Genomic DNA, 24,817 nt, shown 5'->3' with positions numbered 1-24,817 from the left:
TTATTTAAATTAAGTTAGTTTTATCTGTATAATATAATAAACACATTTTGCTGCATTTCATCTTAAAAATATCGTCATCATATGTAAATACGTGCTTTACAAAGTGACTCAGGTTGTGGAATATTATAACTGTAGTGCAAGTTTACAGTGAGGTGATTGTACAAATAAGTACAAACAGTTCTACATGGAGCACTTGATCGACTGATTGATTGTGTTTAGAGCTCTTGGGATGAAACTCTTTTTGAACCGTGAGGTGCATACAGGAAAGGTTTTGAAGCGTTTGCCGTGTGAGAAGCAGTACAGATAGGAAGCATGGCTGAGGCAGCGTGTGCTTGATGCTGTATACTGATTATTCTCTTTCTGATCAGCTGCTCCGAGTGGTGCAGTGAGAGTAATATGGAAAAAGATGATCCCCTGTGGCAACTCCTAATGGGAGCAGCTGTAAGAAGAAAAAGAAGGTGCAGTGAGAGTAACAACGCTAAAGCATTGCATTTGGAATAGTTTGACCATTCTGTGGACCATTATTAATTACAATCAGATGCATTAAACTAATAAACAATATGCGGTTAATTTCAGTGTATTTATAAAGCCGTGTCAGTAATGTGGATCTGAAAAAGAAAGATAAACCACACAGGAACAGTAGCACTGCTTTGACGCTGGGTGCCGCCAGTCTGCAAAACCGAGCGGAGAACTTGCATACAACCGTGGAAATGTGTGTGGCTTTATGCCAATTTAGGTTTTATACATCGCGATTTGAACTTGGAAACGTTCTTACGCAATATTTCTGTGCGTACACACCGTTTATACATGAGGCCCCAGGTCTCTGTGGCTTTCAAACCTCAAAACACGATGCGCCAAAAATTGGTTCACCCCAAGGATTGGGTAATACAGAGTAATATAGTTTATGCAGTTAAAAGCAAAGAGGATTGCTGTGAATCATACATTGGGGAAACCAAACAACCACTGGCAAAGCGGATGGCACAACACAGAAGAGCTACCTCGTCAGGCCAGGACTCCTCAGTCTATTTACATCTACAGGACAGTGGTCACTCTTTCAGTGGCGAAGATGTGCACATCCTGGACAGGGAGGAACACTGGTTTGAGCGAGGAGTCAAAGGGGCCATTTACGTGAAAAAGGAATGACCATCTCTGAACCGAGGAGGGAGCCTAAGGGTACATCTTTCACCATCTTACAATGCAGTAATTGCAGACAGAGTTGGCTAGAGTTGTTTATTGATTTTCACCGGAACCAAAAAACCTCTTGCGCCTATTCAAGCTAGACATACCTGGGGGTCCACATCAATGAAAGGCTGGAATGGTCTTGTAAAACAGATGAGCTATTGAAGAACAGACAGTGACAGGAGACAGTGTTCTTTTAATATCGGTAGAGACATCCTTAACATCTTCTACAACTCTGTGATGGCCAGTGCAGTGTGCTGGGCTGGTAACATCATTTCAATAAAATGTCCACTGAATCAACAACATAATTAAAAGGGCAACGCTCAGTTATGGGATCTACTCTGGACCCTCTGGAGGTTGTAGCAAAGGAAAGAGTTAATAAAACACTAAGTGCCATTATGAATAATGCTGCACATCCTCTCTGTGACACACTAACACTTAATACTTTCAGCAGAAGTGTGTCAACAAATGCTGATGTGGCTCCTTTATTACAACAGCAGTATGCCAATATAATGCCTCACTCTGACTGTGACTACTTTTAGTATTTTATCTGTTTTTATTTATTTATTTATTTTTATTCTGGTATGTATTTCATCATATTGGTTGTTGATTTTTATTATATTTATTTATTGAGCTTCTGTAAAAAGCTAAATAAAAATTGGTCTATTTATCTGTCTATCTATCTATCTATCTAGAAACAACTAAGGAATTAATCATATTTCAGTCATTTTCTGTAGCAAATGCAGATTTTTAATGTCATTGTTTTAAAAAGCAATAAGGTCAAGATTGTGCTGTTAAAATAAAAATTGTAAGCATCCATATTATTTTAGTAGAATTAAAGATGGATATGGAAAATATCTTAAGTAAGTCTTAATCATCCCAATCATCTTTTCCCTTTGGATTAATAAACACATTGCATTTGCTTCTTATTCTTTCAGCAAATTGAGTACATGGTCAGTCAGTACACTATAGCCAGGAGCAAAATTGTTTCTGATCTGGATAGTAAGTATAATGAAGAAATTTCTGTAATAACGTTAATCATTTATGGCATTTAGTATGCACTGTTTGTTCTTTTTTTAAATAGTGGATTAAAATGCTTTAATTGGATCTAGTAGATGAAGTATGCACAATGCTGTATTGCTACTCAAAATGTGCCTGTTATCAGTGAAAGCAAATGTTATTTTGTATTAGCCTGTGGGCACCTAGTATTTCAAATGAAAAGCAGTTATATACAGTACTTTGTTTTTTATTATAAATTAACAAAAGTCACAGTAGTGGAAAAATCTGTAGTGCCAGATCAGTCTTCAGCTTTTTACTACATTCTTTGCTCTTCAGGATACCCTGACTTTACAGCAGTAAATTGATTACAACTAAGTAACTGATTACAGTTGAAAAAACAAAACGTATGCATTATTAACATATTGTATGTTATTTATGTTCACTTTATACATTCTTTCCTGTTTAGTGTGGTAATATTAGTTAATCTGGAGAATAGTTTATTGTTTTGTCTAAATTTAACTACTTTAATTTCCTTGCATAATCTTATTTTTAAAATATTTCAAGCAATAATATGCATTTACTTTTCTTTTCACATATTTTTTTTGTAGATATAGGTCCTTTGCTTGGGAACAGAATTCATGAGCAACTAGCAAAAGATGTGTTCCCAGCTCTGGATGGTGCTTTAAACATGGCAGGAAGTATGTGATTCATATTCATTTCTATGTATTTAGGTCTTGTTTTTAAAATGTTAACAGTAATGACTTATTTATTATGCACTCGTGTTTGTGTAATTGTTAATCAATTCAGTATTTTTTTTAAATTTTTTGTTTATTCCAAAAATAAAATTTTAGTAGGACATAAAATAGAAATTCTCTGCAGATAATATGTTTCTGTTTTACAGTATTCCACTGAATTATTGGTTTAAATATGAGAATAATTATTTTAGTATGTTAGAAGGGGTTGTGAACTGCAATGTTTTATCATGGTCACTGATTGCTTTGGAAACAATTTTTTGAATTTTAAAAATACCTATGCTCGTATAATATGTGAGTGAGTTTCTCAGTTCTCAAAGACTGTTTTAGCAGTATGGTTGCTCGGGCTATAGACAGTATTGTGGTAAAGGGATACTGTAGATCATCATGGTCTGCTTAGATTTCTCTTTGTTTTATATTTATGTCAGAATACGCTAACATTATATACTACCTAAATTACATGGCTTTACTGGAGATTGCAGCAGCCAAGTAATATTAATTATCTGCATGTTAGGAAGTTGATGCTTCCCATTAAAAAAAACCTAAAATCATTTTCATCTAAATAATTATTATTAATGCAGTTATTTTTCCAAAGATCTGCGTTACAATATTGTGTCAATCACCAGGTCTTATATCGGATAAATAGAGAAAAAGTCAGGAAGTGGAACCAAGCATGGGTCAGCTTCTTTAACATTGCAGGCCCTGTTCATGTTCACACCCATGCTCATTTCAAAAAGTCAGTTTACAGTTTAATCCAGTTAAATTCATTTTATTTTTACACCCTACATATTGAATTACATCGAGTGAAAGAATAGAGTGCTTCAAAGATTGACGCATATAATATGTCAACAGTAAAATAAAGAGTAATCCAGAGGTCAGTATCTTTGATTAAAATTGTAACAGAGAAAAAAGGAATCTGTGGTAAAATCAGCCTTAGAGTTCATAAAAGCTTAGCACAAATTATCGAGTAGTGTTAAGGACTATTATGCTGAAAAATGTATTAGTGCTGGCAATCTTATATATAAATGTTTACATGTGGAAGTGTGTCTCTGTCTGTCTTTCCAGCCCGGAAATGAGAGGTGGAGTCTGGGTAAGGGCTCCACCTCCGAGGAAACAAACTCGCTTAGCTGCTAATACACAAGCAAGGAGAGCATGTCGGCAAAACAAAACATCTGAAGAAAGAGTCACACACTTAGCTGCTAATACAGAAGCGAGGCAAACACATCGCAATACAGTATCCCTTTTACTTTTCCTCCCGCTACTAATACACAAGCGAGCCAAGCACGTCAGCAAAACGAAACCTCAGAAGAATTACAAAGTCACTTAGCCGCTAATGCATAAGTGATGTGAGCACATCGGCAAAACGAAACCTCCTAGGAGAGAGATGCCCAGAGTATTTCCTTTCAATTACCTGACATCTCTATGTTTCAATTTTTTTTCTGACGATTTCAATAGTTTCTAGGAAGCCCGGGCTTACACAGCTAGTAATAAAATAACTAATGTTTTTAAAAAAATTGTCAATCCCCATTTCTACCCAAAATACACAGTTAAGTTACAGGACTGTTTAAAAATATAATTTTGAAATGAAAGGTGACAGATTTTAGAGACTGTGTAATAAATTTTAATTTATTCTTGGCAAATGTGTCTTTTGGCTTTGTGGCTGATTTACAGTGCATTGCTGCTTCCATGGTGATGGCCTTGACTGCTATTACGTTTTACATTGAAAAGCATTTCTTGGGCTTTGCCAGCTCTTTCACAATCTTTTTGGCACCATGATTCTCAAGTTAATGCAAGAAGACATTTTTTTCTGAACCATTCAATTTAAATGCAGCATAAAGCTTAGAGAAGGATTGGCACTGCAATTGTGTATTATCAACGTTTAGTCCAACCTCAAACATACTATATAACTCTGTTCTATAGTCTACAGTGAGGTGTAATTGGAATGACTGCAAATATTATTAAGGTGTTCATCACAGACTCGGTCTTTATAACCAAGGAAATTCAACTTTATTGTGGTTTGTAAAATGACATTCTTTATATACTGACATTTCTGAAAAGCAGTTGTTTATAATAAAGGGAAATCCTGGACTGACTTGCTTTACTTAAGATGAGAACATCAAATTCTGCACTTTTTGCTACATTAACATGTTTTGTGTGATTTAAACAAGAGCATAAGGATGACAGTGTTTTGTCTTGGTAGAGTAATATATTGCTCTACTTTCACCTTTTGTATTATTAATATGTAGCCTTTGTCAGAATGCCTCAAATCTCACAGACTCGCTACTGTTTATAAGGTATTACAGTATATAACTTCTCCCCACCTTCTCTTCTACATGTATAACCTCAGGCAATTAGGTGTAGTAAAAGACAAGCAGGAGTTAAGTTACAATTTAAATAATGTATTATTGATAATTTTCATAAATAATAACAATATGCAAAGTACATTTGAATATTGGCAACCATACAACCTGATAAATGGTGATGTGTAGTTTCAGGCGGTACACAGTTAGTTACTTAAAATGTCTCTAGTTAAGGCATCATTTTGTGGTCAGCTTTCTTTAGAACAGGCCGCATGCCTGTCTCAATATGGCTGCCGAGCTGTACTCTTCATTGTGTTGTCCTTTTTAGTTCATGGTGTGAGTTGGTCATTTATCAGTTTGTAAGAGGGTGAGGAAGTGAACAAATTTATAGGTTTTTCTGTCCAACCCCTAGAGCCAACAGGACGTCATGGTACTTAAAGGCTTCTTATACAAGTCAGTTTCAAGCAGCCATACTTCCAGTCAATGGGGGAATAGAACACCTTCACACCTGCCCACAAAACCATATGTTAAGGTAAAGCTTGGCAGTTAGGCAGCCTGCAGGGGTTGAGAGAAAGACTTTAGCAGAGAAACACTTGCCAATCTGGTTTGAGGCACTTAATCTCTAAACCCTATCGTAAAATTGACTTTCCTGACTTAGTCCTTTTTTGGGTGTTGTAAACATGAATGCTTCTCACTAATACTACATTACTACATTCCTTTACCTAAGTTACAAATAAAGACATGCAAAATATTTATCAACTTGTATGCAAAATATAACATCACAACAGACGGCTTTTTTATGAACTTTAAGCATTTGCTTCCAAAAAGGTCTTTGCACAGTGAAATTTACATTGTAAAACAGCAGTAACAGAGACACATAAATTGATCAAAATACAGTATATGTTGAAGTAAGAAGTAAGGTTAAATGATTCAACAGGTCAGGTCAGATTGGGGTGCATGCACTGGTACAGCACATTTCTTCACCCACCACACAATGAAACGGCTCGGAATCCTGGTCACAGATCAGAGCCTCCATTGACTTAGTGAGGATCACAGCATCATCTGCAAAGTCAAGATCAATGAATCTTTCTTCACCAACAAATGTCCCACAACCGCTGGATAGCACAACCCTGTACAACACCCAGTCCATTCAAGCATTGAACAGAGCAGGGGCAAGAACACACCCCTGATGAACCCCAAAATCAACTGGAAAAAACACAGAGGTTCTGTCTCCACTCTGCACAGCCTTCATAGTACCAGTACACAGGCCAGCCATGATATCCAGCAAGTTTGGGGGGATCCCACAAAGTCTCAGGATGCCCCAAAGCGCAGCTCGATCACTTTCTGAAAATCAACAATCTACAAAGAATCTCTGCCGATATTCGCATGTGTGCTCCATGACAACCCTCAAGTGCCAGGATGCGGTAGATGGTAAAATTCTTAGGCATAAAACCAGACTGCTCCGGTCACTGGTAGGTGAGCAAGTAATCACAAAACCTATTGAGGATGACCCTAGAAAGGACCTTAACCCAGCACCAAGAGCAGTATTATCTCCCTGTAGTTGCTGCAATCCAGGTGATCACCCTTCCCTTTACAGATAGGGACAAGGAGTCCTGTTTTCCAGTCCATTGGGATAACACCTGTCTCCCAAATGGAAGCAAAGGTTGCTTGCAACACAAAGAGGACAGCCTTTACCACCAGCCTAGACAAGTTCATCCCAGATACCATAGATATCTGCAGCCTTCCTTACCTTCAGCTAGTTCACTCCCTGTGCAATTTCAGTGAGACTGGGTGGTTCACACCTACTTGGAGTGTCACCCTCAAGAACTGTGGACCCAGAAATGTCCAGCGTCCTAGCCAGAAGATCAGCTTTTAAATAGCTGCTCAATGTAGTCAAACCAGCGGGTTGCAATTGCAACATCGTCCGTAAAGACCGTTCCATCACCTGACTGTGACTCTCCGATGAACAGATTCAGTTGTGCGTAATGCTTCAGTTCCTCTGTAAGCAGGACGTGGGTCACTAGGCCATAGATGGTGTGTCACTTGCTCACATATTCCTCTAACAAACACCTCCTTATCTACCCTCAGAGCCCTCACAGCTGTCCTTCTTAGTTCCTGGTACAGACCAAAGTTGCCATCAAGCTGTATGCTGCGACTCCTGTTGATGATATCCAGGGTTCCCTGCAAGATCAAACACCTCCTTCTGGACACACTGGTAACACCAACACAACCCTCAGCAACCTTCAGGGTCTTGTCACAAAAGGTCTTCCACATTGCATTAGGATCAGCAATCTCTCCGAAGTCTGTAAGTTCCTCACACAAACTGCATGTAAACTCATTAGAAACAGCCTGATCTTGGAGTCTGGCCAGGTCCAGCCACATTTTCCTAGAAGGTGGTAGCCTACGAGACCTAAGCTGGATCTTCAGAATAGCAACAACAAGTCTGTGGTCAGAATTCAAAACTGGACACTTCTGTAAACCCTGCATTTTTGTAAGAGCCTCAAGTGTCTGCCCATGAGGATGTGATTGATCTCCTTCACCGCACCACCAATATTGGAGTACCAAGTCCAACAGTGCGACTCAGGGCGCTGGAAGCAGGATCCAGTGATCCATAGCCCAGATCTTTTGCAAAGTCAAGGAACCTGGAGAGACTTTCAACATGGTTGCCAGACCCATGGGGACCAACACAATCCTCATTCCCAGCCCTGTCTGTGCCAGGGGTTGCATTGAAATCACGTGTGACCAGAGGAGTGTCACCTTGCGGGCACCCATCAACCACAGAGCAATGTTGCAAATAAAATGACTCCCTCATCACTCAACACGGTTGGAGTATGTACTGAGACAACAGTCCAGGCACCTAGAGAGTGCCTTAATCAGAGTCTCATATTATGCTCGTTGAAAGGAGTGACATCGGACATCATCGAAAGGAGCTGAGGAGCTGATTCACCACAGCAACAGCTATTCCTTCAGTATGACAGCTGTTAGAGCAACCAGGCCAAGAGCAGATGTACCCATCTACGGAGATCTGGCCAGTCCTAGGTCTGCATACCTCAAAGAATGCCGTCACTGAAATGCAGAGTTTACAAAGCTCCTCTGACAGCATGAAAGATGGTCATCATGCCGGACAGACAAGATGTGGCTACCCAGATGGGCCGTCTCAAATTGGGACCTGATTGCTTCTGTGCAGTGGGTGATGCCTCCACTCCATACCAGTTCCAATCCCGAACAGGCCTGACCCTATTGGCTCTCCTGCAGTTTTGACTCCTCCAAGGATGAGGCTCCTAAAGGCTTTTCCCCATCCCATTCATAATGCGAGCTGCCTTCCTGCACCAGGGCGGGTGCAACAGAGCTACTCCTGCGGAAAGCAGTAAAAATCCTGTCTGTCTTTTCAGAGATGTGTGAAGTTTTTAACATTGACTTTTGTGCCAGTCCTGCCACCAACCCCCCAAGTTTTCCCTGCAAGTTGGAGGACCTTTTGCAGAGTGGATGCAGTTTAATGTCATACCTAGGACATGATGATTCAACATGTTTGCTTTATTGCATGCAACTAGTACACTTTGCTATTCCTACTTTTTCGCAAGTTAGCTCCCCATCATTATATGTGACAACCTCAGACCATTCTGAATTCATTGGCAACAAACTCAAAATGGCATAGTAAAGCATAGCAATGCTGGTCCATGTCAACACCTATGTGTCACATAGACTAAAGATCTTAATCTTATCCTAAAGGTGCTTAATTGGATTAACATGTAGTTACTAGGGAGAATACTGAATTAAGCCTAGGTAAACTTACTAGTTACTAGAATAATACATTTGAACAACTTTACAAGTGTCTACCACATCGGCCTAATTTAAAACAATATTCAGACTGTCTGTGACAGTTAAGTATAACTCTAAACATCTTAAGGAGCTAACGTCACATACTGCACTTTTACATGATCACAAGCAGCCTCCTGGTATCTGAACTGGTGATTCCTTTGACTCATAAGGGTTTTTTCCATGAGTGCAAGTTAATGAAGACCATGATTCATTAGAATAATGGGTTTTGCTCAGTCCCTCTGTGTGTGTGTTTCATAGGCAAACTGAAACTCCATCATGTAGCCACAAACCATTTATATCCAACAACAAACAGCAGCACATACATGCACCTTCCTGAAGCTCCATTGTTCCACTGAAGGAAAAAGCACACCAGACCATTATGGCGCCCCCTCCACTGTGGTGCGTAGAAAATATCTCAGGTGGGATCTGCTTGCCATGCCAGTAACGTTGTAAACCATCAGGACCATCAAGGTTAAATTTTTTCTCATCAGAGAATAAAACTTTCTTCCACCTTTGAATGTCCCATGTTTGGTGCTCTCTTGCAAAGTCCAAATGAGCAGTTCTGTGGCATTCAAGGAGACGAGGTCTTTGAAGACGTTTTTTGTTTTTGAAGCCCTTCAGTCTCAGATGCCGTCTGATGGTTATGGGGCTGCAGTCAGCACCAGTAACGGCCTTAATTTGGGTCGAGGATCGTCCAGTGTCTTGATGGACAGCCAATTGGATCCTCTGGCTCAGTGCTGGTGAAATTTTTTTAGGTCTTCCACTTGACTTTTTTGTTCCATAACCCTCAGGATCATTTAAGAAATTCTAAATGACTGTCTTACTGCATCCCACCTCAGCAGCGATGGCGTGCTGTGAGAAACCCTTCTTATGCAGTTCAAGTACCCGACCACATTCAAAAAAGGAGAGTTTTTTTGCCTTTGCCATCACAATGAATCCACATCTTTGCACAGATTTGGCCTTTTAAAGGCACGTGGTCCTAAAATCTTGATTAGCTGTAAAACAACCTGTTTCAATTTAATCGTTATTTTCAATTAATTGAATGCTCAAAAAATGCTTTGTCCCACTCCCATTTCTTCTTGTGGCATGTTGAAGCTCTACTTGGAACCTTGTTAAGATCCAACCATGCAAAATATGATTTTTTGCCATTTTTCAAATGGTCTTAAACTTTTTATCGGGACTGTATCATCATCACTTGTGTTGGAATCTGTTGATTATGGTGCACTTTTTGCTTTTTTATTTATTGCTAAAGTGTTTTTTTATGTATGATAATTTTCTGTAAGTCATCTTGGATAAAGGCATGTGCTAAATAAATAATGATAATAATGATGAGCTGCATGCTGATCATTACAATATTATATTTAGCATATTTGATTGTTCCATTTGAGAAACACAGCAAGGCTCTCACTGTCTTAGTTTAAATGACATTAAAGAGCTAGGAAATACCAATTACGTGTTGTATCCACTGAATGCACAGCAGCAGACTAGAGTTCTCATCAACAAAAATTGGTATTTGTACTATTAAATATTTTGCTGATGGTTTTATCTAAGGTGACTTAAATGTTTAGGATGCATAACAATCTTTTGCACATTTTCATGATTTGTTTGGGGGTCACAACAATCACATTGTGCACAACAAATTTAAAAAAAAAGTGCAAGTCTGCTTGTGTACATGGAGAATATGAAACTTGCCTCTTAGAAAGATTACATTGCTTTTTGACATGTGCTTTCCTTCTACTCCTTACCAGTTTGCTAATTGCAACTTTATGGTTCATATAATTTCTGAAATTAATATTGTAAATAATTTTAAACAAACTGTCTTAGCTGTTAATACTGAATATATCAGCACGCTGCATATTAATGCTGTAATATAGCTATGTGTCCTCAACCACCTGTCTGGACATTGTTCAACTACTGAGTGTAGAATCTAATGAAAACTGAAGTAATTCCTGGCAATCACTGACCATGTTTTTTTCCACCCTTAAAATATATTACTGTATGTTCTGCTTTGCTTCTGAATCCATGAAAGGATTCCTCTAGTGTTCCTGCTAGTCTCTTGAATTCCTGTTAGTATTTTGTCAGGTTTTGTTTCTAAAGGTTTGGTAAATACAGTTATGAAAATAGAGTATTTATGTTTGTTAATTTATGTATGTTTAATAAGTGCCCATCTGACCTCTTGGTGTTTATTCAAAAAAGGCAGTTAATTGAGCACAAAGAAAATTTTTCATTTTAAATGTATTCAGGTTTTTTATACCAAAAGCAAACTGAATTCAACCTAATTACTTGTGTTTTTTGAAGGCCTTATATTTGGTTATTGTCCCGTTCAAATTAAATTACTTACAGTATATATTGAAACATTTCAGTTACTTATTTTTAGTATGATTTTTAAGTAAGAAAACACTTTTCATTTCATTAGTAACAAATCCTTTAAAAGTATATACACATATCTTCATTAAATTTACCCCCAGGCCAGGGAGATAAAGTTCACATGTTCTCCCATTACCATAACAGTCACAACTTCAGTTCTTTTTGAGTTCCTAAATTACCCCTCAGTGGAGACCTGTGTATGTCCATTCCCAGGACTTTTGTTTCAGGGATAGGATCCATTTTCTTGAAACTCCTGATATGAGGAAGCAGGTTTATAACTGGATAGCTTGGCTTTTTAATACACAAATAAGCTTTTTAATAAATGAATAGTTATCAGTGTGCATCCTTCTTCTTCCATTTATTGTCCCAGACCTTTGGTTACAATGAGCATTGTTAAAATATTTCCTTTTGCCCAGTTTGCTTGTGTGAAATATTGAAAAGGGTCATTTTTTTGTGCTCAAGTAACTTTGGAGTAAAATAGGCATCAGGAGCTTGGTTGATTTGGTATGTACTTTGTCTGTAGAAAAATATGAATTAGTATTAAGGAGCTTTCCACAATCTCTTTAAGATTACCTAAGAAAACAACAACAGCATTATAACCCTGTCAGTGACCAATGATGCCCTCATGAATTATTTTCTAACTTTTACCATCGTGATCTTCTTTGCTTCATCCTTTTCTTTCCCTTTTGGCTTGAAGTCAAAGTGGAAAGGGCTATTAAAGGTAATGGTAATTACAAGTAACAAGTGGTGTGAAGTGTGTATCTATTTTGTGTCTCTTGTTGTGTATTGTTTTATCCCCAGATCATATGAAAAATTGGTCTTTACTATTTTTTGACCACCTTTAGCATTTATGTTATTTTTCCCCAATGTGTATCATTAAGAACGAACAAAACCCACCACTTTTTCCAAATTACTATTTTGGAAATATACAAGTCCAAATTATAGTTAGGTGTTCAGTCATTTTTAGCTCTGATTAAACCTTTGGAATGAACATTGACATTGTAAAATATGCACAGGAATTCAAGTAATTGAAACTTATTTGGCTTTCCTTGTGTGATTTATTGTTTAACTAGAATAATCGCAGCAATTGGAATCAGTTCTTGGTAAAATACAGTGGTATGCTTTGATTTTTTTTTTTTTTACTCATATGTGATCAATCTGACTTCTACATATAATGTTAATTTTCCTTTCAGACTTGAATCCAAAAATATTACATCTATAGAATATTGTGTATATCTTATTAGGGAGTGTTTTAAAGCTGTCTCTGTTGATAATTCAAAAGCGCAACTGAAAGGGTTGTTTTACAAACAAATTATCTTTTTCAGAGGGACTTCTATAGCAAATATATTGGAAATCATTGTAGCTATAATCATCAAATCTATCCAAAATAAATCGTAACTAAATGATGTACCTTTTCATTTTATAACATAACTAGCCGACCCGCGCCGTAGCATACGCCGCAAATTTATTCATTGATGGGTGAACACTTCCTGAAAGACACAGTTGTCCAAATGGGGTGGGTTTGAGGATACGGCTGTGAGTGAATGAAAAGATGGAACTCTGGAGAGAGCAAAATGTAATTGTCAGTGACTGAAAACTGGTTTTGGCAGATACAGGCATATCTTTTTGAAAGTTTGTCCCTGTGCCATATTAATTGTCATAGCAAAGGCCAATGTAACAGGAAATTGTCTGCGTGTAAAAGTAAAAGGCAAATTTGAATCTGATGGGGTCAGGGAAATCTAGGGAATAAGGACAGTTTGTGAGGTAGGATCTGCGATAGTTTTACACTCCAGTACATTGTGGTGAATGCTGGTAACAGTCAATCTAGTGCCATTACAGAGACCTCTTGCTGGCATGAGGTTTCTGAGAAGCATGACGACTGAACCAATTTTAATTTTGAGTTTGTGTAGGCATGCCAATGGGAGTAAGACTGTTAAGAAATTCTTCGGGGAATGAAAGTTGATCTGCGGGATCGTCTGTGACGATGGAGTCAACGCTGGTGAAAGTTACTTCATTATGGTGTAGCGAGTCTTCGTTGGTGACGCTTAATATAGTTCGCGTACTGAGTTGTTCTGGAGTGACAGTTGAGAAGTCGATGTCGCCATAGTTGTTGAACGGGATCAGAATTAAAAGGAAAATAATGTGAAAGTAATGTTACAGCTGTTAAGTTTTTCCCGTCTCCAACATCGAGGAGCCATTTTGCGAAATGTTGTTCGTGAGGAAGAGCGCTCATATTTGTCGTCAGTGTAAGTATATGCATGTGACGCCACAAAGGTTGCTTGTTAATGCAACTGGTGACAGTAAGTGCTCGGGAGCCACGCATGACGACGGGGAGTATTTTTCGGAAATCTCCACCCAATAGTATTGTTTTCCCTCCAAATGGCTGTGTGTCACCCGTGAGGTCACATAACCTGTCAACTGCCTGGAATGCGTATGCATGTGTCATTGGCGCCTCGTCCCATATTATCAATTTGGATTGCAGAAGATGGTGAGTGCGTGGCGAGGTAGGTTTGATGTTGCATGTGGAAGTAGTTGTCAGCTTCAACAGTATTTTAAAAATGGAATGTGCAGTACGTCCACCCGGTAACAATGTTGCAGCTATTCCTGTAGATGCTACGGTTGTAGGAATGTCTTCCCTAGCTGGTATCAATCAGGGTTTTGTAGACAAAGGTTTTTCCTGTTCCTGCAGGACCATCTAAGAAGAAGCATGTTTGTCGCGGATGGGAATCACTGTATGCAGCGTGTAAACATGTGTTCGGTGAGGTGTTGGGGGCGGGCACATGACCAGGCAGTGCGCATGCCTCGAGAGCGAGGGTGGGCGCGGGAGGAGTTGGAGGACAGAGCTCCGATGTACGTACCCCATGGTCGTGCTTCCCATTATTGGGCGACTTGGTCGAGATATATATATATATATATATATATATATATATATATATATATATATATATATATATAATGTTTTTTGCATACTGTATATTCATGTATACTTACATTAAAGATGTATGTTGTGTGTATGATGTGTATCATACTGTCCAGTGTCTATGTACACTTATCTTGCTGTGTAACACTGCCATTTGTTAAACCCTTATTAAGAAGACAAAAAATTTAACTAAAAAGTTTTTGACTTGCATAATTCTTACAAGGAATCAGTGTCTAAGTAGAGAATTGACTTACAAGCTAGTGTGTTTTGTATACAAATTATTAAATCCACATTTCATTCATAAGGGCAATGAATACAGAGTGGCCCTGTTACCCCGGGAGAAGCAGGTTAGGTAAATGGATGGATGGATGGGTGAAAATAGAGTAACTGTGGTTAATTACTGATTGTTGTTAAATAATACAACACCAAAACCATTTTTTTTAATGTCAGATTTAAACAGTGTTTATGGCAATGAAAACAGAATTGCAGAGAACCAGAATTTGCTCAATACTTCTCTGGTTTCACTTGATCGCCCTCTATATCCACACCACTTATGATTCTTCTGCGGAGTTTACCTGGGGGACAACTGTTGCTCCAGTGTTACTGATCCTCCTTTTAGTTTGTAAATGGAGACAAGTTCATCCAAGTGTGTCATGTATGCTTTTGGCCACAGGCGCATAATAGGTTTAGGCTGCAGCCATTCTTTGGTCGTGGCCTTTGCTACATGTTTTAAATGTTAAACAGGAAAGATTAAAGTCATAAATTACTAGAATAAGGGTAGACACTAATTGCTTGTTTGCACAACAGTGGATTTACATTTCGTTTTTACTTGCAGAGGATACTTTTTAAGACATGAGTTAAGGTAAGCTATATGACAGTGGTTTGGGGTTCATACAGTATACTAGCCACGTTATGAGAATTATGATAATGGTTATATTGAGCTAAGAATCTAAACAACAGACATGTGAGGACCAGACAAAGTTGCAGTTCACTTCTGAGAATATATTTGCAACAGTAGACAATTAAAGAATTGTAGCTATTTCCCACTGTTGGTAATTAGCCATTTTGTTCAGTTGGTTGCTCACCAAGAAGGCTTGGAATTTAAAGGAGCTGGCAGTCCAAAAAGCAATGTTGAGTGAACAGTTCTATAAACACTGCTACATGAGTGGAAGAATATTTGTTTGTTAAACTTTGGGACAATGACAGTGCTTTGGTCCAGAAGTGTACCGTATTTTCCATTTGTGTTATGGAGGTTCTTTTCATCCTGCTTTTGAGGCACATGTTATTTTGAGCATGTGAGAGTTGATACTTCCTGTTTGCAAAGCTGTCAAGGACAAGAGTCTGTGTAGCAAGTGAAGTTTCATTCAGTGAGCTACTGTAGCACAACAGAACACTTATAACAGAATTTACATGGGGCCCACAAAGAAAGTGAAACATAATTGCAAATTGAATAGACATGAGACAACTACTGTAACAGTAAAGAAAAGTATTCCTCCGTATGTGCGCTAAGCCTTTGATTTTCAGAGGTTAACAGTTAATCACAATGTCCTTATATTTGTTAAAATATAATTGCTGAATTAATTGACTTAGAAGTGTTTTTTTGCATGTACCAGCCTTTGTCCTTGTGCCAAACTCTTTTTATTCTCAAATCTCTAGTTTACTAATGGTATTTGCTTCCATGGTAGCATATTTTAGTTTCATTGTATAGTTCAATTATAAATATCCTATTAAACTCAGAATTTGATCCAACTTCATATGTGTCAATCTGTGTACTGAACCTCTTTTTTCTGTCTCTTTTATGCTGACTTAAAAACCAATAGAACCAATCAAATGTATCTTATTTTTTTCTTCAACGTAGGCATCATGGACACTAGTGCTCTTGTTATAATACTCATGAATCTTTTCTGTGCAGCTCAAATTAAATGTTTGGTATTTTTAATTTAGCCACTGCTGTGTAGATGAGTTGATGCCTTCATCATTCCATAGAGGTGGTGGTTACATGAGGGTCAGGTATGGACAACAGGATGATTGTGGCATCTCTTCTAATCCTCGGTCAGGATGAAGTGTCATCATGAAGGAGGAATGGGATATTCAGTTGCTTTCCACACATTTTTTCTCTGATTGACTACCACAAAAGTTAAAACAGAACAGGACTAATATTGAAAAGTTATGTTGACTTTTTGAGTAGTCAGTAAGGACTGTACCTTCAACATTATTAGGAAAAATAATAATAATCTTGCCAGCACTGTCATTGACACTGTATTGCTTTCGGGTTGGAGAATCACCATGCCTCTTGTTGTGAATATCCCTTGGAGCTTGTCATAGTGATTTTTCATCCCCAGATAAGAAACACTTGTTAACTTCTCCCAGGTTAAAATAATTTGCTTGAGATTCACCTTGTGATGGAAGATGCAGTGAGTTTCATTGCAGGGGTCAGGGTTCTTTATACCTATTGTGCGGAGACTTTTCTAATCAGCTGATGCATACAGTAAGTAGGCCATATAGTGTCTGCTATCAGTACTTTCACTCCTTAATTTTTCATTGTATTACACTCCACTTCAACAACATTCTCTGCAGTCATTGTTCATGAAGATCTGCAAGTGCTTAGGTCAACCTTAAGAGAAGTCTTTTTTTAATAGAATTCTGCATCCTATCTCTTAACTATGGCACATGAAGGGGCCTGCACCTGGTGCACATTGACTACGTGAGAATGACACTCTGAAGGTACATGTTGTCTAGCATTAAAAAATTAAATGGCAGCACAATTGGTGATTTTTCAGTTCATTCATTCTGTAACTTGTGAAAAGTAGTAACCATGAGAGAAAGTGCAGCGCCATTCGTATCTAATTTTTTTACACCACCTCATGGAAGAGTTAGTGAAACACAGCAAAGTTACATTTGATTTTCTTTTACTGGTGTAAATGAAAGGGATCCAGGGTACTCTAAAGGAGCATTAGTACCAGAGACATAATGCTGCAGATAACCATGATGCACCACCAGTTTATATAAATTTACATTCACATAAGCTGAGATTCTGCATTTATATGTTAATTCAAATGTAAGCACCTTGTCAGTATATACCTGCCTGATTTAAATTACTGGAAGGTACCTTAAAATATATTATATAATAAAAAATATTGTAAATGTTTATTTTTTGCTTTTTTCCACTGTTGTAATTATGTCAAGTTTTAATTATATTTTTAAGTAAAAGTATGATTTTATCTGATTCTTTCATGTAGCATGATTTATCTTCAAAATTATGATTTATCTTTCTTCATTTTAATATATGATTTCTAAATGTAGCAGTCAGAATGATCACTTTTAATTGATACAGATAAGTTGAGTAGAAGTACATACTTTTAGGATGCCTTTAAAGGCTAATTTTATATTACATCTGCTCCTGGTCTTTGTTTTCTCTTTTTTTATTTCTTAAGGTGTTTAACATTTAACATTCTATTATAAGATTATTTTCTTAAATTGGATAAGTAAAGCACAACCAATCTCTAAATTAACTTTTTTGTGAAAAGCTTTATAGGTTAAAATGTGGTGGGTTTTGTGCAGCAAGTCTTGGATTAAAGTTTATTATTGTGGATGTATTTGCAAAACTGACTTTATTAAACCCGTCTTTATGTGTAGCAATGAGAGAAACCAAAGAAGCTTTGGAGAATGTCAATTCCTCTTTGGAAGTGTTGAGAGAGGCAAACAAGGATCTCCAGCAGAAGCTGAGCAATGTACAAGCCAATTTACGAAACACACTGAATGACCCAGCCTGCTCAGCGCCAAATGTCTCCAGAACTTGCACCAGCATCCGAAACTCATTGGTTCAGCTAAGCATTAATGCAAACTTCAATGGGGTATATATCTATATGTACTGTCTGTGTATATATATATGCTGTATGTACTGTGTGTGTGTGTATATAATATGTATATATATATATATAGCAGCTCTCATCCTTTGAGGCATGGACTGCACATGACCTCTGAAGATGTCCTGTGGTATGTGGTACCATGGTGTTAGCAGCAGATCATTTATGTCTTGTAAGTTGCATGATAGGGCCTCAATGGATCAGACATGTTTTCCAGCACATTCCACAGATGCTTATGTGGATTTTTGTGATGTTCCTCAAACCATTCCTGAACAATTATTGCAGTGTGGCCAGGCACATTATCTTGCTGGGAATACTTTTGCCATGAAAGGGTGTACATGGTCTGCAACAACGTTTAGGTAGGTGGTATGTGTCATTGTGACATCCTAATCCATGGTAAGTCCCATGGAATTCCAGCAGGACATTGCCTAGAGCATCACACTGTCGCCACTGGCTTACCTTCTTCAAATAGTGCATCCTGCCCCAGGTAAGCGACACATATGCACCTGGCTGTCTACATGATCTAAAGTAAAGTGTGAATCATCAAATCAGGCACCTTCTTCCATTTCTCCATGATCCAGTTCTGATGCTCATGTTCCCAATGTAGATGCTGTTGGCAGTAGATGTGAGCAGCATGGGCACTCTGACAGCAAGCTGTGATGCATTCTGTGTCCTTTCTCCCATGGCCAGCATTATGTTTTTTTTTTGCTATTTGTACTACAGTAGCTCTTCTGTGAGTTTGGGCCAGGCCGGCTAGCCTTTGCTCCCCACGCTCATCAATGAGCCTTGGAGCTCATAACTATTTCACTGGTTTTTCATTTGGACTGCTTTCGGTGGGTACTAACCACTACATACTCTAACACCCCACAAGACCTGGCATTTTGGAAATTATCAAACCCAGCTGTCTTAACTATCACAATATGGCCCCTGTCAAAGTTGCTCAGATCCTTCAGTGTGCCCACTTTTACTTCTTCCAACGCATCACCTTCAAGAACTGACTGTTTACTTGCTGCCTAATATAAAGCAGTGGTTTTGATGTTGTGGCTTATTGGTGTATATAAACTTTTTTTTTCTTTGTCTGGAGGTTTTGTTAAATATGGTAATTTATTATGATTTACGTTAAGGTTTTTCCATTTAAGGGCTGTGACACATATGACATTTAACAACTAAAAGGTTCATAAAATATGGCTTTAACTACAATGCTTTGATTCTTTTTTTTTTTTTTCTTTGGTTAACAAAAAAGTGTTAAGTCAAAATCACATTTGTCTTTATATACATTCAAAACAAAGACATTATGACTACTAGTAATCTAAATTAGCCAAACTTAAAATGTAATTAAAATCCAGGTTGTCATTGCAATCAGATGTAATATATTGCAAACAATGGATCAATGAAAACTGAAACATTTCTGAAAGGAGTGATTTTCATCACTATCAGTTTCTAGTACAGGTCAGAAGTCCAGAGTTCAAATAGCAGAACAGAACTAAAGAGACAACACAGCTCAATGTATGTTTCAATCTAGTTGTGTTGTCTACATCCACAATTATTTTCCTCCTCTGCAAACATGCCACTATTTCTGCAGAGCTCACCTTTCATTCCTGTTTTTCACTATTATTCCTTCATATTTTCTCACAGTATTTGCCTCCCAGTCTTTCAGAAAGACCATTTACTGATCTCAGGTCTGCAAAATGAAACACATAAAAATTTGTTTTAATTGTGAATAGTTATTTTTATTTACATTCATAAACATAAAATATAATTAGAATGTTCCTGTATTTTCAGATTTAAATGCACAATTAAAAAGAAATTTAATTGAAATGTAACTTATTACATAATATATTCATATATACAATATTGTTCTAAGTCAGTTTAACATGAAAATGTTTAGTCAGCCTAATATTTTAAACATGCAGTACATGTAAAGAAAACAATACATATTTACTGACTTATATATATCTTTTCTAGTTTTTGTTACTTGCATGTTTTTATTTTTTGATCCTAAACTTTGTTTTGTGGCCTGTCATTTGTACCCTTCTTCTGGAGTGTTCCTATGAATCATTCAGCAGTAGTCCTCTTGATATCCTGATGCACAATTTTACTGTGTTCTTCCCTCACTGCTACTGCTATTAAGATTTTGAGGGAATAATTCTAAACTCGAATCCAAAAAGCAAACTTTGAGACTTTGCAACCTGATTCCTTAAATTTACGCAATAACTTTTTTTAATTTTTATTACACCCAAAATGAAAAAATATAGTTAAAATGTTATCACTGTAAAATTATCAAACTAAAGTTCTGAAGCTGAAAACTAATAAATGTATTTTGTTTTATTTTATTACAGCTACCCGATGTGAATACACAGCTGTCCAATGTGAAAAAAGTGCTGAAAACAGATCTTAGCAATATAGTTCAGAAGGTTAGTTCACTGTTTTATATTTTTTTTTCGAAAATATCTTCTAAATATTGTCACCTATACAGAGATATGTAGTGCTGTATGCACCATTTTTCTTACTGAGTGTTTTCAAATAAAAGAGAACTAACTGAAGCAGGATTCTGCATGGGAATGTAGGAGTTGCATTGTGTATGCATTTTGTTTGTATAGATGTTAAACAGCCAAATACACACTTCCTTACAGCTTTGCATCAGTAAAATTGAACATTACATATCTTCATGAGCATGCAGTCAGTTAATACGTTAATTGGTGTGATTGTTGTTTTTTTGTTTTTTCATCTTTGTATAAACCTAATGCAATGGTTTTTTTTTAAATGTTGATCTTTTCAGGGGTATTCCATGTTTAATGACACTCCAAATATTGTTAAGAATCAGACCAAGAGCATTATAGCAGGTGAGCATTTTCTTTCTAAATTTTAATGTACCAGCTCATCATAGTTTAATTCTTAACTGATTGTGGTTAATGTGTTTATTTATAAGGCAATACAGTGCAAGTCTTCACATTATTATTATTATTACTACTTTTTTTTCACTTTTGAGGTTTTAAAGTATCAAGTATGTTTTTTTTTTTCTTGTAAAGTGTAACATGTTACAAGATGGTTTTACATTAAAAACTGATTTATTATTCCTTATGCAATACTGTTATGAATAATTCAAATTTCTCATTAACTACAGCCATTTTCAAACAGTACTTGATAAACAATCAATGATCCATACAAAACACACATGGAGGACACATTAATATTCACCATAACAATTACTTACAGCTTGTAACATTTATTTATTTAATTGTAAACATTGACAGGACATCAAACATTAATGTAACCTTGTTTGATACAAACACTGTGATGTTGATATGTAAGATCTTGACTTGTATGGTGCATTTAGACACATGCTTTTGATTGTTTGCTTTGATGTATATATTTTAAAATGGGGAAACTAAAAGCAGCACAGCAATTGTATTATCAGTTTACAGTAAAAGTCAGTTTTTGAGTAAAACTAATAATTTTTTTTACTATATTTACTGAAAAAACAGCAATATGTCATAGGTCTTTACATACATACTGTGTGTGTGTGTGTATGTACAGTCATGTGAAAACATTAGGACACCCTTTGAAAGCATGTGGTTTTTTGTAACATTTTTAATAAATGGTTATTTCATCTCCGTTTCAACAATACAGAGAGATTAAAGTAATCCAACTAAACAAAGAAAACTGAAGAAAAGTCTTTTCAAGATCTTCTGTAAATGTCATTCTACAAAAATGCCTATTCTAACTGAGGAAAAAGATAGGACACCCTCACATGTATTCCCTCTTAAATTGGCTCAGATCTCACACAGGTATATCACACCAGGTGCACATAATTAGTAGATCGTTACTCTGCATGTTGAATGAGGCTTGCCCTATTTAAACCTCAGACATTTAGTTTGGTGTGCTCCTGACTGTTGAAGTGAGAGTGAGCACCATGGTGAGAACAAAAGAGCTGTCAGAGGACTTCAGAAAAAAGATTGTAGCAGCCTATGAGTCTGGGAAGGGATTTAAAAGATCTCAAAAGATTTTGAAATCAGCCATTCCACTGTCCGGAAGATAGTCTACAAGTGGAGGGCTTTCAAAACAACTGCCAACATGCCCAGGACTGGTCGCCCCAGCAAGTTCACCCCAAGAGCAGACCGCAAGATGCTAAAAGAGGTCTCCAAAACCCTAAAGTGTCATCTCGAGAACTACAGCAGGCTCTGGCTACTGTTGATGTAGAAGTACATGCCTCTACAATCAGAAAGAGACTGTACAAGTTTAACTTGCATGGGAGGTGTGCAAGGAGGAAACCTTTGCTTTCCAAGAGAAACATCGAGGCCAGACTGACATTTGCCAGAGATAAAGTTGACAAAGACCAGGACTTCTGGAATAATGTTCTTTGGACAGATGAGTCCAAAATTGAATTATTTGGACACAACAGCAGAGGACATGTTTGGCGTAAACCAAACACAGCATTCCAAGAAAAGAACCTCATACCAACTGTGAAGCATGGAGGTGGAAGTGTCATGGTTTGGGGCTGCTTTGCTGCAGCAGGACCTGGTCAGCTCACCATCATAGAATCCACGATGAATTCTACTGTGTATCAGAAGGTGCTTGAAGAACATGTGAGACCATCAGTTAGAAAATTAAAGCTGAAGCGGAACTGGACCATGCAACATGACAATGACCCAAAACATACTAGTAAATCAACCAAAGATTGGCTGAAAAAGAAGAAATGGAGAGTCCTGGAATGGCCAAGTCAAAGTCCAGATTTGAATCCCATTGAGATGCTGTGGGGTGACTTGAAAAGGGCTGTGCGTGCAAGAAACCCTCAAACATCTCACAGCTGAAAAAGTTCTGCATTGAGGAGTGGGGTAAAATTTCCTCAGACCGATGTCGAAGACTGGTAGATGGCTACAAGAACCGTCTCACTGCAGTTATTTCAGCCAAAGGAGGTAACACTCGCTATTAGGGGCAAGGGTGTCCTATCTTTTCCTCAGTTAGAATAGGCATTTTGTAGAATGACATTTACAGAAGATCTTGAAAAGACTTTTCTTCAGTTTTCTTTGTTTAGTTGGATTACTTTAATCTCTCTGTATTGTTGAAACGGAGATGAAATAACCATTTATTAAAAATGTTACAAAAACCACATGCTTTCAAAGGGTGTCCTAATGTTTTCACATGACTGTATGTTGTGTATATATATATATATATATATATATATATATATATATATATATATATATATATATATATATAAAATAAATAAATAAAATCTGGACCTTCCTATTGCAGATGGCTGTATTTATTTGTCTTTAGGTTGTAATTTAGTTTGTTAAATTATTTTACAGTTCAGTTTTTGCTAATCACCTAAAATTTTGTTGCTTGATTTTTTTGGAATTGCTGGCCAAAATATTTCAGCTCTTCCACGTAAGTTGTGTAAATGTGTCTTTGGTGTTTTCTGATGTCACAAGTACTATATATGAAGAGTTTCATTAGAGTATGCTATATGCACATTTAAGTAATTTCACTGTATAGTTTTGTGACCTTGTGTATGAGGTCGCATTTATAACATTCCGGAAAAGAGGCTCAATATACAAGGCGGTAGGATGTGTAATGCTTTTCTAAAAATTTAATTTAAGAATGGGACTCTAAGTCTTTGTCCTTTTAACACCAGTGATTCTAAAAAAAAATTAATATGGTTTTATCATGTACTGAGAAGTAACTCTTCATATATACAGTATGTGGTGTTTTTGTGTGTGTGTATATGTGTGTGTATAAATAATACAATTTTTTAACATTTGTGAAACAAAATTAAGGAGTCTGAGTTTGTTTCAGACTTCCCTAGGTTTTCAAAAACTGTAAATTAAGTGCTCGGATTGAAATTGGTGTTTCAAGCTTTTGCAGTCTTACCTTAATGTAAAGCATGTATGATGCTTGTAGGGCTTGACTCGTTTTCTCCAGACTAAAAACAATTCATGTGTGTTCAATGAGTTCACACATGGATTTTTATTGGGTTTGTCATCATTATTTAAACTTTTAACTATTTTTGATTACTTTAATTATAAAATAATAAAAATATATTTAACCTTTTTTATATACTGAGATCTTTCATTATAAAATTATCACTGAAGGTAAATATTTAAATCATCTTGCCTCTGTTGCATTGATATTCGAAAATTGTTATTTTCTATGTTCACTTTCTTCAAGAAGAACAAAAAACTAGTTTCCACGTCCATATGTCATAAATACTGCAATTTTTAGCATGCAGAAACATGAGATTATCTGTATCTAAAAATGTACTAAATTTAAATGAGATGTGGAGATCGCCTTAAAAAATTAGCATGAACAGTCTCCAATGACATAAATATGACTTAGGTAAGTGTGAAATGATAATGAAAAACTGGTCTGGCATTTGTAAACAAGTTTTGTCATAACTGCACAAAAATACAAAAAAAAAACAAAAACCTATAACATTTTTAAACAAATTACTAACTTCAAGTTCTGTCCAGTATTGCACAATATTGCTTCCTCTATTGTGTTTTCACTTGATCCAATTTCTGCAGCCATAGGGGTGAGATGGAGCAGGGATCTGTGCGAATGTTGTAAATGAAAGAAAAAAATGTGCTTTGGCATAGAGAACCCCCAACAGTT

At 36.9% G+C, this 24,817-nt stretch overlaps 1 protein-coding gene across 12 annotated transcripts in view; it reads left to right on the top strand.

Moving 5' to 3' along the window:
* Positions 1-24,817, top strand: part of LOC120527748 (prominin-1-A-like) — a 283,241-nt gene that overhangs the window by 211,670 nt on the left and 46,754 nt on the right. For 10 of the 12 annotated variants that reach the window (XM_039751517.1, XM_039751526.1, XM_039751519.1 and 7 more), the window contains 6 exons: positions 2,118-2,181; positions 2,787-2,876; positions 17,973-18,190; positions 20,542-20,616; positions 20,982-21,045; positions 23,585-23,593. In XM_039751517.1, coding sequence (XP_039607451.1) covers positions 2,118-2,181; positions 2,787-2,876; positions 17,973-18,190; positions 20,542-20,616; positions 20,982-21,045; positions 23,585-23,593 — 520 coding nt within the window. The remainder of the gene's footprint in view (positions 1-2,117; positions 2,182-2,786; positions 2,877-17,972; positions 18,191-20,541; positions 20,617-20,981; positions 21,046-23,584; positions 23,594-24,817) is intronic. The other 2 variants (XM_039751518.1, XM_039751516.1) reach the window with 1 other exon arrangement.

The sequence above is a fragment of the Polypterus senegalus genome, chromosome 4, assembly GCF_016835505.1.
Source record: "Polypterus senegalus isolate Bchr_013 chromosome 4, ASM1683550v1, whole genome shotgun sequence".
Taxonomy (NCBI): domain Eukaryota; kingdom Metazoa; phylum Chordata; class Cladistia; order Polypteriformes; family Polypteridae; genus Polypterus; species Polypterus senegalus.
The sequence above is the reverse complement of the archived record's forward strand: the minus strand, read 5'-3'. Positions and strand labels throughout refer to the sequence as shown.